Source organism: Curcuma longa, chromosome 21 (assembly GCF_044706935.1).
Source record: "Curcuma longa cultivar G26 ecotype Majalengka, Jawa Barat chromosome 21, ITB_CL_G26_1.1, whole genome shotgun sequence".
In the NCBI taxonomy this organism is placed as follows: Eukaryota; Viridiplantae; Streptophyta; class Magnoliopsida; order Zingiberales; family Zingiberaceae; genus Curcuma; species Curcuma longa.
This window is the reverse complement of record NC_133881.1, coordinates 2,855,832-2,872,984: the sequence shown is the minus strand read 5'-3', so window position 1 is coordinate 2,872,984 and position 17,153 is coordinate 2,855,832. Positions and strand designations below refer to the sequence as shown.

General features: G+C 41.4%; 4 protein-coding genes across 4 annotated transcripts; 2 read left to right on the top strand and 2 right to left on the bottom strand.

Annotated features, from left to right (window-relative positions):
- Positions 1-680: 680 nt before the first annotated feature.
- Positions 681-2,867, bottom strand: LOC141815583 (uncharacterized). Its single transcript, XM_074703536.1, has one exon. It carries the CDS (start codon positions 2,770-2,772, stop codon positions 874-876), a length of 1,899 nt encoding a protein of 632 aa, XP_074559637.1. The 5' UTR covers positions 2,773-2,867; the 3' UTR covers positions 681-873.
- On the bottom strand, positions 2,868-4,634 carry LOC141814489 (pentatricopeptide repeat-containing protein At2g33760). Its single transcript, XM_074702448.1, has one exon. The coding sequence runs from the start codon at positions 4,632-4,634 to the stop codon at positions 2,868-2,870; it is 1,767 nt and encodes a 588-aa protein (XP_074558549.1).
- A 656-nt stretch (positions 4,635-5,290) lies between these two features.
- LOC141814123 (malonyl-coenzyme A:anthocyanin 3-O-glucoside-6''-O-malonyltransferase-like) lies at positions 5,291-6,913 on the top strand. Its single transcript, XM_074702088.1, has one exon. The coding sequence runs from the start codon at positions 5,332-5,334 to the stop codon at positions 6,706-6,708; it is 1,377 nt and encodes a 458-aa protein (XP_074558189.1). The 5' UTR covers positions 5,291-5,331; the 3' UTR covers positions 6,709-6,913.
- Positions 6,914-10,092: 3,179 nt separating this feature from the next.
- Positions 10,093-11,542, top strand: LOC141815029 (malonyl-coenzyme A:anthocyanin 3-O-glucoside-6''-O-malonyltransferase-like). Its single transcript, XM_074702988.1, has one exon. It carries the CDS (start codon positions 10,143-10,145, stop codon positions 11,514-11,516), a length of 1,374 nt encoding a protein of 457 aa, XP_074559089.1. The 5' UTR covers positions 10,093-10,142; the 3' UTR covers positions 11,517-11,542.
- Positions 11,543-17,153: the final 5,611 nt, after the last annotated feature.

Genomic DNA, 17,153 nt, shown 5'->3' with positions numbered 1-17,153 from the left:
TCAAAATATTTTAATCAAATTCAAATTTTAATTAAATTTAAATATTTTTATTCAAATTATTATAGTATTTTAATATAATAATATTATTTTATATTTTTATGTTGTATCTTCGCATTTAATGATAAAATTGATTAAACATCAAGAGTTTTATATCCTAATATAATATGATCTCATATATGACACGGGTTGTTTACATCTAAATTTATTATATCCAATCACAGAAAATTAGAGATAGAGCTATTGGTTACATTGATTCTGATTTTTGTTTTATAAAAAAATAATTAAAGAGATCTAAAAGGTAAAAGGTATGTTTTCACCATTAATAATTATTCTATCGGTTGGGGAATTATTTTAACTATATTATTTACTATTGAAGCAGAGTATATCGTTGATCAAGAAAGCTTTTACATTACCTTCTGTCTGTCCTAGTGTGAGATCAACAGAGGCCCCCGGGGCATAGGTGAGTTGGTTACGACGTAGCAGACTTGCAGAAGAGGGCAGGGGTTCGAATCCTGGCGAAACCAGGCAATACCCTCCTGCATAGTAACCAACTGCAGTTTCTCGATTTACCTCCTCACAAATGATCGTGGGGCCGATCGTATGGGGCCGTGGGTGACGGATTTCACCTTTTGCAGAATAGTGTGGGATCAACAGAGGTTGTTCAAATGTAAAACCCATGCTTGCCATTATTGTTCTCAATTCTCATTAAAGATCTCACAGAAATACTCATACAAGCAATCCAGCAGAGTTCAGTAGTAGATCAAACGACACATCTTAAATATGTCATAAAAACTTTTGACAGCAATTAGAGTAGAAGAAGTTCTTCAGAGAGTTGGCTACCACATATCTCTGCTTCGGAATCAAGAAAAGCGATCAACAGGTATGAACACCATGCCTGCAATCACTGGTTAGGTCATTGAAAGTCTCCAATTGCTTCTTCCCCCTCAAGAACACTTCAGTGTCCACCTCAATTCTCATGTAGCCGTCAAATTCCACAGGGACACCATTGTTGAGCTCCTTGGACTCTAAATACCACTCACTGTTCTCATCCCATAAGTCCTTGAAATCATCAAGGAAGTATGTGGAATACGCCTCCTTCAAACGCTCAAACGAGGAAGTATCAGGCTCCGTGGTAGCAATGTACAGCTGCCTTCCCTCCTCAACCTTATCCTTGAGCGTAACAAGAAGCTTCTCCGGTGAAGTATCAGTGATGAGGTTGGGCCAAATCTCGGTGTTTTTCGCCTTCTCCCCTCTTACGAGGTGAACCGAATCAAAGTCCCAATTCATCCTCGAGGTGATCGCAGACACTATGTCCATTAACCTCCGGGACTTCCACAAGAGGTGCCATGGTCGTTGGATGACGGACTCCGTCTCGCCCTCGCACACTCTGTACCAGTAGTTTTCCGGCTCGACGTCGCTGAACTGCCTCATGATCAATGAGTCGTTGATGCCGACGAGCGACATGGGCGTGACCTTGAAGTCGTCCACATAGTAGAGTTTTAGCCCGTCCTGCTCGTGCCGTTTCCCCCATTCCGTCCAGAAATGGCCCTGGTCGATCACCGAAGCAGATTTCTTCAAGTGTTCGAAGTCGAAGTAGAACCTGAAGTCCTTGCCTTCCTCGTCCTGGCCCCTGCCGGTGTACATTGAGGAGAGGCAAAGGTTCATGTTCATGACGAGAGTTCTGTTCAAGAACTGCGCTTCGCCTAGTACGCAGAGGAAGCTCCATAGGAAGTGGTTCATGCTCTTGCAGCGGTCACCGCCGCCCGCGTACAAGAGGTATCGGCCGGCAGCGAAAGCAGCCTCGGAAATGACTGCCGGGAGGGAATCTTCGATTGGCTCCCCGACGACAAGCTCTGTCGCGTTGGCCGCTTCATCAGCCTTTTTACGGGCTCCTACGCCCGAGTGAAAAGCGTCGATCTTGGAGACGGAGACGGCGCAATTTGGGGATCGACTCAGGTGGAAGCGGCGGAAGTCTTTGTAGAGCATGGGTTGGACGGCGTCCTTAGGACGGAACCGCCACTCAATGTCGCAGGACCCCGGATCCCCCGCGACAGCCACCGGCTTTCCAAAGCGGTAGAAGTGGAGATCTGGGAAGGCCTCGATGGCTGCCCGCATCAGAAGGTGGAAGAGCTCCGGGTCGCCGCAGTCGACAGGGGCAGCGGGATTGCAGGCGGGCACGACGGCGGCACCATTGGACGAGGTGGAGTTGACGTCGGATATGCCAATGAAGGGGGCGGCAGCGGAAGAAGAGGAATTGAGGAAGTCTTCGCCTGTCCGGAGGACTGACCCGTCGGGGAGGAAAGTTGCGTTGGAGGTGGAGGTGAGGAAGGAGGTGAGCTGGGAGGCGGCAGTAGGGGGCCGGAGGAGGGGATCGGCAGGCTGGTAGATGGAGACGAGGACGGTTAAGACGACAACCGCGAGGATGAAGGCGGCGAAGCAGATGTTGCGGCTGCAGAACCCAACGCCGCCTCGGCCACCGCCGATGCGGAGGTCGCCTGAGCTCGTGTGGCTCAGCGCCCTAACGCCCGTCATGTCGAGAAAGAGAGGGTAGTTGGATACGATCTGGAACAATAACTGAGGTGGTGGATTGGATCCAGTTTGTGCCTGGCTGTCCGCAGATAACAGACCTTGTGAGATTTCCAACTTGATTGAGAGCAAGAACAAGCAGGAACCAACAGAAATATTATCCACTCGCCCTTGCAATCCATTTGGGAAGCAATTGTTTAATGGCCTGTGAAGTGTCCATGACGGAGAATGAGAAGACAACAACATATGGTTGACTTGTCAAAAAGAGGTGAATGTGAGCTCCACTATTTCTCATCTCGTCTCTGCAGCTTTTCCAATTATTTTTGGTGTTAGGTGCTCGATTACCAATAATCTTGACAAGAACATAAGCCCTGTTCAAAATGATGAAACCGAAGGTTGTCTCTGACAACAATTGCTCTCCTTGACACAAGCGATATGAACTTGAAAGCTGAATGGCAATCGCCGCACATCCTCAAGTTCTTAAAAATCTTAATGATCATACTCTGAGAGGTGGTCATGAGCCCAAATGCTACGGCCAACTTCTCGCTATGAAATCTGAGTGCAACCTCCCTTTCCTCTTCCTCCAGTTCATGCAATGCCGAACCAGTTTCCGGCAAATAGCCTGCTTCCTTGATCTTATCCATCAATCCTTCCAAATACCTGTAGATTTCCATGGTCTGGTGGTGAGATGTATCTCCCATGCGGAAGACATGGGACACTTCATCAATCTCTATCGAGCTATAGCCGATTTGTTTCTTCAATTGCCTGTCGATCATTAAGTTTCTTATCTTCTCCACCCGATCCATCCTGCCCACCGACGCATATATGTTCGACAGCAGAACATAGTGTGCGGGATTCTCAGGTTCAATAGCAAGAAGTTGCTCCGCCGCCATGGTAGCCAGTCTCAAGTTCTTGTGCATTTTGCAGGCCCCGAGCATGGCTGTCCATACTTCTGCGCTTGCCTTCCCTTCCATGTCTATCCTTATGAAACGCATTGCTTCATCCAGGAGCCCAGCTCGGCCGAGCATGTCCACCATGCAAGCCTGGTGCTCCACCCGCGGCACCAGACCGTAGTCTCGCTTCATGGACACAAAGGCCTCCCGTCCCTCGCATATAAGTCCTGCATGTGCACAAGCGGATAGGACTGCTACAAATGTTACATCATTAGGCAACAGACCACTTAATCTCATCTGCTGAAAGAGTTCAATCGCTTGCTGTCCATGTCCATGCATCCCATACCCTGACATCATTGCAGTCCAAGTAACTATGTTTCTTTCCGGCATTTCATCGAACACCTTTCGAGCCTTTTCTACATGTCCGCACCGAGCATACATGTTGATCAGTGAAGTGCCAAGCACCACATTGACCTTCAAACCTTTGTCTTCTATATAGTCATTCACCCACTGGCCAAGATTGAAGGCTCCGATATGAGAGCAAGCAGATAGCAAGCTCACCAGAGTGGTTGAATCCGGTTCCTCGCCTGCCTCGTGCATCTTTCGAAAGGTGACAACAGCTTCCTCAGCGAGCCCGTTCTGTTCGTACCCAGAAATCATCGCATTCCAAGCAACGACAGTCCTCTTGGGAATTCTGTCGAAAACCTTCCGTGCAATATGCAAGTTCGCCGACTTGGCGTAGAAAACCACTAACGCCGTCTGAACGAACACATCGGAGCCGAACCCCTCGACCACGGACCTCGAGTGGACAACTCTGCCAGTCCTGGAGGCGGCGAGATCGGCGCAGGCTTTGACGACGGAAGTGAAGGTGTAATTCGAGGGCGCAAACCTGGCGGCGGACATGCGGCGGTAGAGGGCGATGGCGTCGGCCGGGCGTCCGGATCTTGCGGCGGCTGCGATGAAGGAGCTGAAGAGGAAGGCATCCGGATCGGGTACTGAAAGGAAGAGAGCGCGGGCGTAGGCCGCGACGGAGGCGGAGGAGGACGACGAGAGGGCGAGGGTGAGGAGCTTCGTGAGGAGGGAGCGGCTGCGGTGGAAGCCGACGACGACGATGCGAGCGTGAACCTGCCGCAGAGGGCGGAGGCGTGGCCCGGCGCGGAGCAGCGCTTCGTAGGTTGGGGAGTGCGCCGAGGAACGTGTTGCACTCAGTTTCATTAGAGGAGGCGACTTGACAGCTGGTGTCGTGCAGTCAATAAATCATTAGACTGGTGCGAGTTTCCAACAGCCCACGGCGGCGGCGCGTAAGCAACCTCGTAGAGCCCACGAGTACCCGTGAATTTGCTCGTGGCCACCAGCCCACCGTAAAGGCTCAATGCAAGTAAGAAAAAGAAATTTCATTTTTATACACTTATTATTTTATAATGCATAAATAGAGAAAAGATCTTAATTTCTATTTGTGATAATTGAATTTCATTTTTTTCTTAAAATTATTTACTTTTCATTCTTTTTCATGTATAGGTTGCTAGTTTGCAGCTGCAACTGATGCAAACGAAGCCACCAAGAGCACGTGTTAGTTGAAAAATATTATAATGACCAGCAGCAGTTGGCTTGACTTGGAATAGTCTCGGTTTCTAGAGAGCTGTTGAAATTTAAGGGTTTCTGTGGACCAAAAATTTTAAATTATATATTTAATCAGTTTGGAACCTTCTAGGAGAGTTTATGATAGTTTTAGGATTTAGGGTTCCGTCATTACATCGTATTATATACATATAACATATTGGGTAAAGGACTTAATGATGGTTAATTAACCCTTATTCTACTAACTATTTCCTTTAGATTTTACAGAATAAATTAATAGTCTGAGAACAGCGCAGCGTCTGCTCCATTCTTATCTTCTTCTTCGTGTGTATTCATGTCGGAAGAGTGCACGGCTACCGAAGCCAACATGTCTCGGATCCCATCGCCGGAGCTCCGAGTTATCAGCAGTCATCAAGTCTCTCCGCCTCCAGGAACAGTAGGCGACTCCACCTTGCCCCTCACTTACCTCGATTTGTTTTGGCTGGGAGCCGGGTCGGTAGAACGCGTCTTCTTCTACCCCCTCGCCGTCTCCGCCTCCCACTTCGTCCACTCCGTGGTCCCCTCCCTCGAGTCCTCCCTCTCCGTCGCTCTCCGCAACTTCTATCCCCTCGCCGGCAAGATCCGCCACTCCGCCGCCCGCGCCGACGGCTACGAGCTCCACTACGCCGACGGCGACTCTGTTCTCTTCACCGTCGCCGAGTACAGCGGCGGCGACTTTGACTATCTCTCCAGCGATCACCCCCGCCTCTTCAACGACCTTCTTCCCCTGCTCCCCGAGCTTCCGCAGTCCAGCACTGACGGCGACGGGCTCCGTCTGCTGGCTGTGCAGGCGACGCTCTTCCCGGAGCGCGGCGTCGCGATCGGCATCACCGTGCACCACGCCGCCTGCGACGGCTCGAGCACGATTCGGTTCGTGTCCGCGTGGGCCACCGCGTGCGCAGGGGCCGGAGTGGCGCCGCCGCCATTGATCGACAGGAGTATGATTTCAGATCCCGACGATCTCTACTCTTTCTTTTACAATGAAATCGTGAAGGGGGAATCCGTCCAGACGATGTTGCACCAGAAAGCACCGGCGGACGCCGTCCTCGAAACCTTCACCATCGGAAAAGAACAGATCCAGAAATTAAAAGGGTTAGTGACTCAAAGCGGCGACCTTTCTTTTCGCTGCTCCACCCTCGTCGTGGCCTTCGCATACGTGTGGGTTTGCCACGTCAAAGCACGGCTGCCGGAATCAAACGACAAGCTCGTCATAATGGGATTCACCGGCGACCTCAGAGCAAGGCTCAAGCCGCCGATTCCGGCGCCGTACTTCGGGAACTGCCTCGGCGCCGCCTTCACGGCGACGAAGGCCGGCGAACTCACCAAGGAAAATGCAGTAGTGGCGGCGGCGAGGCTGATTGGGGAAGCGATCGAAACCTTCAAAGAGAAACCTTTTAAGGACCTCGAGGAGTGGCCGGAGTTGATGAAGACTCTGGGTGAAGCGGACATCTTGAGCGTCGCCGGATCGCCGACCTTTAAGGTGTACGACGTGGATTTCGGATGGGGGAGGCCGAAGAAAGTGGAGATAACGTCGGTCGCGAAGACCGGCGCGATGGCGGTAGCGGAGAGCCGGGAGGAGGAAGGCGGCGTGGAGATCGGGTTGGTGAAGCCCAAGGCGGAGATGGCGATGTTCGAGAAGCACTTCAACGCCGGGCTCAAAACGATGCCGTGATCCATTCAAACGCGCCGTGCGATCAAGAATTCCTCAATCGTGGAAATGGAATCAATTCACGATATTCAGAAAATCGTATGAATTTTAGGCAATTCCAACATTTTCCGATACTCCGATAATATATCGTGATTGTCTTAATATTGTGTGGCAGGAATTATATTCTGTTTTCATCACGTCAAAGCAAATAAAATTCAATTTTACCTCTTATTTATTTTTTAAAATATTTTATCACTGTACTGTTCTTGTCATGATAAGACATAGAACAATGACCCTTCCTCCTCACTGTAGTATTCTTATTCAATGACAGTCATTAACCATAGAGTTTGTTCTCTCTCCTATAATAAATAAGTATATCAAGGTTAACATCGTGGACAATTTAAGCTCATTAAAGTATTTTGGACAAAAATACATGATGACTTAAAACCCTCCAAATTAGCTAGTTTGTGAATATGAATAGATTGATTGAAGTATTCTAGATTCATTAGTGACCTCATAGGACCAATCTAGAAAGTTTTAATCCTTTTTTTTTAATGAGATGATAAATCTAAGATGCTGGAGCCGCTCTTGCTAAGACAACTATTTTATTTCCCAATTTACCCATCACAATTTACCCTGATGATTTTCTATAGGGTTAGATGATCATCCCATGAAGAATTTAGATATATCTGGGTCATCAAAAAAAAAGTTTTAGTCCATCAAGATATTTTAACCAAACCATTATTATAGGGTAAAAACTTTGGAGATTTTTTCCATTTGAAAATTTATAAATGTATTAGTGGACTACTAGTGGTTAAAAAAAAGTTGTGAGTTGTTCATATGAATGTTAAAATATTTAAAGGAATAAATAAATAAGTTAGAGTTTGAATCTCAATAGGGACAAATATTTTAAATTTCTAAATGTGCATAAGTTGTATTCTAGATTTATTCATTAGATAAATCAAGGGATAAAGATGCCTATATTCAGGATTAATAGACAAAACTTGAACATCAAAATTATCAAAAAAAAATGATTGTTATAACGTACATAGTTAAACAATTGAGGGTTGAAACGTGAAAGAGTGACCTTGAATAGTATTGTCAAATAGGTCAAATTCGTAGTGGGGCAGATCGATCTACCTAAAATCCATCATATAACAGGGCAAAATAGGTTGGAAAATCTCCAATTCAACCCAACCTAAATCAATCTGCCTAAAATCCATGATGTAGGTTGAAAAATCTCTAATTCAACCAAATCCAAGATATATTGTGGGTCATGTAAGCTAACCCACATAAGCTCGTTAAAAATTTTAAAAAATAAAAATATATATAGAAAAATTTTAAATTTTATATTTGAGTTGCGAATTAAACATGTCAAACCCATGAGTCCATTGATTTTTTTACTTTATTTTAAATTTTAAAGAAAAAAATCTCAACCTGACCAAACCGAACTCGTAACCCAAGTCGATCGGTTCACCTAGATCCAATTTTAAATGAGTTCATAAAATGTCAATTTAACCTACTAAGTGGGTTACGTTCCAACTAGCCCAAGCTGCTTTAACCTTGAGGCATAGTGCTCATGAATACAAAATTATAACATAGATTTTGAGTAATATATGAAAGTCAAGAGAAAATTCTATATATTTGTTGAAAAGAAAAAGACATTACAATTAATTTTGAGAGTTTTTAAAAGATCTATATATGTGATTTTTCATGGTTTTTTTTATAAATGATATGATAATTTATCAAAGGACGCACGTAGATTTTAAAAATTTTCAAATCATAAATCATACTTTTAAATAACGAAAGGGTACACTGATTTGCGATGAGCTTCACATCCTACCCCTTTGGTCAATATTAACATTCCATATGTTGGTTCTCAAAGCATGTCATATTCAAAAGATTAAATATAAAATATATTTCTTTGGAGACATACAACTTCAACATCTCTCTCTCTCCATAAGTGGAAAATAAATCTTTTTTTATTAAATATAAAAATTATTTTTATTGTTTGGATATATGTAATCTTAATATTTTTCTTCATCTCTCTCCACTCATGGAAATTAAATCTTTATCTTTCTCTCTCTTCTATTAATTTATATAATTTAAATTTAATTTTTTAAGTCAACTACTAAAATCAGAACTAAGATTTGATATCAAATCTATCTTTTCCAAACTCTAAATAGTCTAAATCCATCAGTGGATTTCAATTAAAATCCATTAATCGATCTAGAGAACTTCAATTGCATCCATTTCAAATTCTATAAGTTTTTGAAATGCTAAAGAGTCCAAATGTGTCCTCATTTATTATTTTTAGACTTCTCTTTCCTTTGACATAATACTACTAGATGGGTGCAAATTTGTAGAAATTCAAATAACTTAAACCTATTAGTAGTTTTCGGTTAAAACTCACTTATCAACCTAAGAGCTTAGATTACACTCATTTCAGGTTGTATGGGTTTCTGATAGTGTGATCAAATGGCCCAACCCATCATATAGTGGGGCGGGGCGAGTTGACCCGCTATCTTGACAAGTTAGGAAAATTTCAATCCAATTTAACTTCAAGATGGATTGCAGATTAGGTAGGTCAACCTATATACTTATAAAAAATAAAAAATATATACAAGGTTGAAATTGTTACGTTTGGGTTGCAGATTACGTAGGTTAAAAGTCTATGAGTTCATAAAAATAATATATATATATATATATATATATATATATATATATATAATATAATGTTGAAAATTTTAAATTTGATTGTGGATTAGGTGAGTTAAACCCAAAAGCACATTATAATTTTTACTTTTATTTTAAATTTTAGAAAAAAAATAAGTTTATCGACCCATGGGTTAACCCAAGCAAATCATGGGTCGACCCGTGCGAGTCGCAGGCCCAAGTGAGACAATCCACTTGGTCCCATCTTAAAATGGATTGATAAAATACCAATCAAATTCACTTAAATTGTTTGATGAGATGGGCAAATTAACCCAATGATCTTAATTCAAATTGACGATTTTAGTTTATGAGATCGCAATAACTAGTTGTTTTTTCCAACTTAGTTATGATGATACAAATTAATTATTAGGGTATTGACTAACATTGATTTAATCCCATGTTTAGAAATTTAAGGCTTTGTTTTGTGTTCAATTTTTTTATATTTTATTTTACTTTTTTTTTCAAAAAATTGAATTTGAGTAAAAAAAAAGATTACTCCCTTTGGAATCATTATAAATAATAAATTATATACTTAAATGAATGAATGATCTTTGTTATAATCAGTTTGGAACCTTCTAGGAGAGTTTATGATAGTTTTAGGATTTAGGCTTCCGCCATTGCATCGTATTATATACATATAACATATTCGGTAAAGGACTCAATGATTTTCTTCTTCTTTTCCTGTGTATTGCACGGCCACCGAAGCGTGTGCTCCATTCTTATCTTCTTCTTCGTGTGTATTCATGTCGGAAGATTGCACGGCCACCGAAGCCAACATGTCTCGGATCCCATCGCCGGAGCTCCGAGTTATCAGCAGTTATCAAGTCTCTCCGCCTCCAGGAACAGTAGGCGACTCCACCTTGCCCCTCACCTACCTCGATTTGTTTTGGCTGGGAGCCGGGTCGGTAGAACGCGTCTTCTTCTACCCCCTCGCCGTCTCCGCCTCCCACTTCGTCCACTCCGTGGTCCCCTCCCTCGAGTCCTCCCTCTCCGTCGCTCTCCGCAACTTCTACCCCCTCGCCGGCAAGATCCGCCACTCCGCCGCCCGCGCCGACGGCTACGAGCTCCACTACGCCGACGGCGACTCTGTTCTCTTCACCGTCGCCGAGTACAGCGGCGACTTTGACGATCTCTCCAGCGATCACCCCCGCCTCTTCAACGACCTTCTTCCCCTGCTCCCCGAGCTTCCGCAGTCCAGCACTGGCGGCAACGGGCTCCGTCTGCTGGCTGTGCAGGCGACGCTCTTCCCGGAGCGCGGCGTCGCGATCGGCATCACCGTCCACCACGCCGCCTGCGACGGCTCGAGCACGATTCAGTTCGTGTCCGCGTGGGCCACCGCGTGCGCAGGGGCCGGAGTGGCGCCGCCGCCATTGATCGACAGGAGTATTATTTCAGATCCCGACGATCTCTACTCTTTCTTCTACAATGAAATCGTGAAGGGGGAATCCGTCCAGACGATGATGCACCAGAAAGCGCCGGCGGACGCCGTCCTCCAAACCTTCACCATCGGAAAAAAACAGATCATGAAACTAAAAAAGTTAGTGACTCAAAGCGGCGACCTTTCTTTTCGCTGCTCCACCCTCGTCGTGGCCTTCGCATACGTGTGGGTTTGCCACGTCAAAGCACGGCTGCCGGAATCAAACGACAAGCGCGTCATAATGGGATTCGCCGGCAACCTCAGAGCAAGGCTCAAGCCGCCGATTCCGGCGCCGTACTTCGGGAACTGCCTCAGCGCCGCCCTCACGGAGACGAAGGCCGGCGAACTCACCAAGGAAAATGCAGTAGTGGCGGCGGCGAGGCTGATTGGGGAAGCGATCGAAGCGTTCAAAGAGAAACCATTTAAGGACGTCGAGAAGTGGCCGGAGTTGAGCAAGATTCTGGGTGAAACGGACATGTTGGGCGTCGCCGGATCGCCGACCTTTAAGGTGTACGACGTGGATTTCGGATGGGGGAGGCCGAAGAAAGTGGAGATAACGTCGATCGCGAAGACCGGCGCGATGGCGGTAGCGGAGAGCCGGGAGGAGGAAGGCGGCGTGGAGATCGGGTTGATGAAGCCCAAGGCGGAGATGGCGATGTTCGAGAAGCACTTCAACGACGGGCTCAAAACGATCCCTTGATCCATTCAAACGCGCCGTACGATCAAGAATTCATTTGTAGAATGCCATATCTTTGGGGATGGTCGGTCCGGTCCCACGGAAGTTTTCCATCGACCACCAGGGTAAATCGGGAAGCACAAACGGCGGCCAATCCAGATGGCCAGCATCCTTTGATTGCGTTCCCCATTTGGAGGAAAATTCTTATAAATACGCCGTAGCTGGGGATCAAACCGCGGGTCCCTGAGTTACAACCCGGATGTCCTACCGTTGCACCATTGCCCCGGGGACCAGAATCTGCTATCTAAGTGGTCTCACACGGTAGCTCATCATCTATAAAGAGGAGTCATTTGTAGAATCTGCTATCTAAGTGGTCTCATACGATGGCTTATCATCTATGAAGAGACTATTATCTGTAAAGAGATAAATAGAGAAGTTTCAGTTGATCACGATGAAGAAGACGACTCTGAGATTCGAATCATTGTCCTTTTCTATAAATCTGTTCCGTCGTAACTAACTCAACTATGTCCCAGGGGCAAAAATTGTATTGAATAAATTTTTTATAGTGATCAATCCCACCGCTGAAAAAGTCTCATATCAAAAAACCCCCAAGGAATTGTTTAGAGGCACGGTATCACTATATTGATAATAGTCTACTGCCGAAACATCACCTCAGTTAACAAGTACATATTATTAAGAAATCTCAGACAACACATGTTTTCATGCTTACCACTTGGGATAAGTCATTTTTGATAAAAAATTATATTGGATACATTTTTTATAGTGATCGGCTTCACCATTGAAACGGTCCTATATCAGAAAATTTCTTAAAGAAATTTTTAGAAATACGGTACTACTATATTGATAAAAATTTTCTATCAAAATAACAGCTCAGTCAACACGTACATGTTGCTAAGAGAACTCAAATCTGTCCCTGGGGCCATGGTGTCGCGGTAGGACATCCAGGTGGTCACCCAGGTATCCTGCGGTTCGATCCCCAACTACGGCGTATTTGTAGGAATTTTCTTCCAAATGGGGATTGCAATCAAAGGATGCTGGACATCTGTGTTGACCGCTGCGTGCGCTTCTCGATTTACCCGGATGGTCGGTGGGAAACTTCCATAGGACCGGATCGGTCACTTCAGGGATTGAGTCAATGCGACTAACTGGGATTATCAATTTTTTTTTTTTGTTAAGAGAACTCAAATCCAAACATAAGACAACGCATGTATTCGTGCTAAGAGAATTCCTCTATCGTGGAAATGGAATCAATTCACGATATTCAGAAAATCGTATGAATTTTAGGCAATTCTAATATTTTCCGATAATATATCGTGATTGTCTAATCTTATGTGGCTGGAATTATATTCTATTTTTATCACGTCAAAGCAAATAAAATTCAGTTTTACCTCTTATGTATTTTTTTAAATATATTATCACTGTACTATTCTTGTCATGATAAGACATAGAGCATTCAATGGCAGTCATTAACCATAGAGTTTGTTCTCTCTCCTATAATAAATAAGTATATCAAGGTTAACCATGTGTAGATTAGTTTGTTCAAAATACATTAATTAGATTGATATATGAGAACCACCCCATTAAATTAATTTAGGATTCTTCGAGAAGACCTCACGTGGACAATTTGAATAGTTTCAGTCAATTAAAGTATTTTGGTCAAAAACATCTTAATGAACAAAACCTTTACAAATTGATCGTTTAATTTACAACCAAATTGATAATTTAAGTTCACGAATGAATTGTCAAAGTATTTTAAATTTAATAGTGGTCTGACATAATCATTTTGGATAGTTTCAGCCTATCAAGATGGCAAAACACCTAAAAATGCTCTAAAAAGATTCTAAATTGGTCATCATCGTCTAAGACTATGGAGGCATTGCTTGCAGTATTTTAACTCATTTGTGGGTTTGATTAACATCGTGGACAATTTAAGCTCATTAAAGTATCTTGGACAACAATACACTGATGACTTAAAACCCTCCAAATTAGCTAGTTTGTGAGTATGAATAGATTGATTGAAGTATTCTAGATTCATAAGTCACCTCATACGATCAATCTACAAAGTTTAAAATCTTTTTTTCCAATGAGACGACAAACATAAGATGTTAGAGCCGCTCTTGGTAGGATAATTGCATTAGTTCCCAATCAATTTACCCTGATGGCTTTATGTGGAATTGGATTGATCATCTCATGATTTAGTCGGTTTGAAAAATTAGATACCTTTATGTCGTAAAAAAATAGCCAATTAAGATATTTTAACCAAACTATTATTATAAGAAAAAACTTTGGAGGTTTTTTCCATTTAAAATTTATAAGTTATTAGTGGACCACTAGTGGCTCAAAAAAAAGTTGTGTTGCTCATACAAATGTAAAATATTTAGAGAAATAAATAAGCAGGTAGTTCGAATCCCAATAGGATAAATATTCTAGATTTTTAAATATGCATAAGTTGTATTTTAGATTTATTTATTAGATAAATCAAGAGAGAAAGATGTCTATATTCAGGATTGGATTAATAGACAAAACTTGAACATCAAAATTATCAAAAAAAAAATGCATTACTATAACGTACATAGTTAAACAATTGAGGGTTGAAACTTGAAAGAGTGATCTTAGTAGTACTGTCAAACATATCAAATTCATAGTGGGGCGGATTGATTTGACTAAAACTCAGGGTGACGTAGGTTAGGAAATCTTCAATCCAACCTAATCCAAGATAGGCTGTGGGTTAGGTAGGTTAGTCCATGAGCCCGTCAAAAAATTAAAAAATTAAAATTTTTAAATTTGAGTTGTGAATTAGATAGGTCAAATCCATAAACCCATTGATTTTTTCACTTTTATTTTAAATTTTAGAGAAAAAAATTCTCAACCCACGGATCAACCCGAACCCGTAACCTATGTGGATCGGTTTGCATAGACCCATTTTTAAATGAGTTGATAAAATTTTAATTCAATCCACTTAAATCAGTAGGCATGTTCCAACCAGCCCAAACTGTTTTAACCTTAAGGCATAGTGCTCATAAATACAAAATTATAATGTAGATTTTGAGTAATATATATGAAAGTTAAATGTAAGGTTTTAGATATCCATCGAAAAGAAAAAGACATTAATTTTGAGAGTTTTTAAAAGACTCATGTGTTTTTTCATGCTCTTTTTTTTTATAAATGATACAATAATTTACCAAAGGGTGCACATAAATTTTAAAAATTCTCAAATTACGCATCATACTTTTAAAATGATGAAAGAATGCATTGATTTATTATGACATTCACGTTCTACCTCTTCTGTCAATATAAACTTTTCACACGTCGATTTTCAAAGTATGTCATATTTAAAAAATTAAATATAAAAATAATTTTTATAATTTAGATGCACGCAACTTCAACATCTATCTTTCTCCACTCGTGAAAATCAAATCTCTCTCCATTAAATATAAAAATTATTTTTATTATTTGGATACATACAATCTCAACATCTCTCTTCTCCTCTCTCTCCACTCGTGGAAAGTAAAACTCTCTCCCTTCCTATCTCACTTGTCGATTTATACAACTCAAATTTATTTTTTTAAATTCAACTACTAAAATCAGAACTAAGATTTGACATCAAATCTATCTTCTTCAAACTCTACTATTTAATGTGGTTACAAATTCTCAAAAATTCAAATAGTCTAGGTCCATCAGTGGATTATAATCAAAACCCATTGATCGATTTAGAAAGCTTCGATTGCATCCATTTTAAGTCTTGTGAATTTTTGAAGTGCCAAGGAGTCCAAATATGCCCTCATTTATTATTTTTGGGCTTCTCTAGTAATGCGAAGGAGAAAAAAGTCTTTCACTAGAATGCTTGAACTAAAATTTAACATAATACTGGAGCAGATCTGGCGAGTCCGAAATAAATGACGGATGACACCTTTAGACTCCTTGCAACCTCAAAAATCTATGAGACCTTAAATGAGTGTAATCTGAGTTCTCTAGGTTGATCAATGAGTTTAATCGAAACTCACTGATAAATCTAAACTATTTAAATTTCTACAAACTTGCACTCATCTAGTAGGATTAATTGAGAGGAAAATAATATGGTGTCAAACCATCGTTTTGATCAAGGACCTAGTGTGGAAAAACCAAGACCAACTTGAGCCTAACATGAGTGATCAAGGGCATGATGTTGGGAGATCATGTCCAACTTGGGCCTACTATGCTCATATCAAGCCTAAGTTGGTCTTGGTCTTCCCACACCAAATCCAAGTTAAGAATTAAGGTTTGACATCATATTCATTTTTCTCTCACTTAATTCTACTAGATGAGTGCAAGCTTGTACAAATCTAGATAGCATAATTCCATCAGTAAATTTTGATAAAAAATTCACTTATCAACTTAGAGAGCTCAGATTGTACTCATTTCAGGTCGTATGAGTTTTTGATAGTGTCATCAAATGGGTTAACCCATTAAAAATATATCATCTAGAGGAGTGGTATGGGGCGAGGCGGGGCGGGCGGACTCGTCATTTCAGCGGGTTATAAAATCTTCAACCCAATCTAACTCAAGACAAGTTGCAGGTTAGGCGGACCAATCCACAGGCCTACAAAAAATAAATAATATATATAAGATTGAAAATTTTAAATTTGGATCAAATGGATTAGGTGATTAAGTCCATGAATCTATCAAAAAAATAAAAAAATATATATAATGTTAAAAATTTTAAGTTTGGTTACAGATTAGGTTAAACCCAAGAGCATATTAAAATTTTCACTTTTATTTTAAATTTTAGAAGAAAAAAATAAATTTCTCAACTCACGAATCAACCCAAGCTAATCGTAGGTCGACCCACACGAGTCGCGAGCCCAAGCGGGACAACCCATCTGGACCTACTTTAAAATCGATTGATAAAATACCAAATCGATCCACTTAAATTGTTTGGCAGAGTGGGCTAATCCAATGAGCCTAAACCAACTTGACGACTCTAGTTTTTGAAATCATAAGGAGTCCAAATGCATCCTCTATTGCTTATTTTAGACTTTCCAGATGTGCTCTAGTATTATGTTAACTTTCAGTTCAAGTATTCTAGTTGAAGATTTTTTTTCTCCTTACACTATTAGAGAAATTCAAAAACAGTAAAAGAGAGTACCTTTGGACTCTTTACACTTTAGAAACATACGTGAGTTGGCATGGGGGCAATTGAAGCTCTCTATATTGATCATGGATTTTGATTGAAATTTATCGATGGATTTAAACTATTAGGATTTCTATGAATTTACAATCATACAAAATAGTAAAATTTGGAGAAAATAGATTTGATGTCAAATATTGATTCCAATTTTAATAGTTAAATTAAAAATAAATAAATTCGAGTCTTATAAATCAATAAGTGAGACGAGTGTGGAAAGGACAGAGAGATTTATTTTCACGAATGGAGAGAGATGAAGCGAGAGATGTTGAGAGTGTATATATCTAAATCATAAAAATAATTTTTATATTTAAAATAAATTTGCAATCATATGAAAGAATAGAATTTGGAGAACATAGATTTGATATCAAATATTGATTTCAATTTTAATAGTTAAATTAAAAATAAATAAATTTGAGTCTTATAAATCAATAAGTGAGAGCGAGGGAACGATAGAGAGATTTATTTTTCACGGA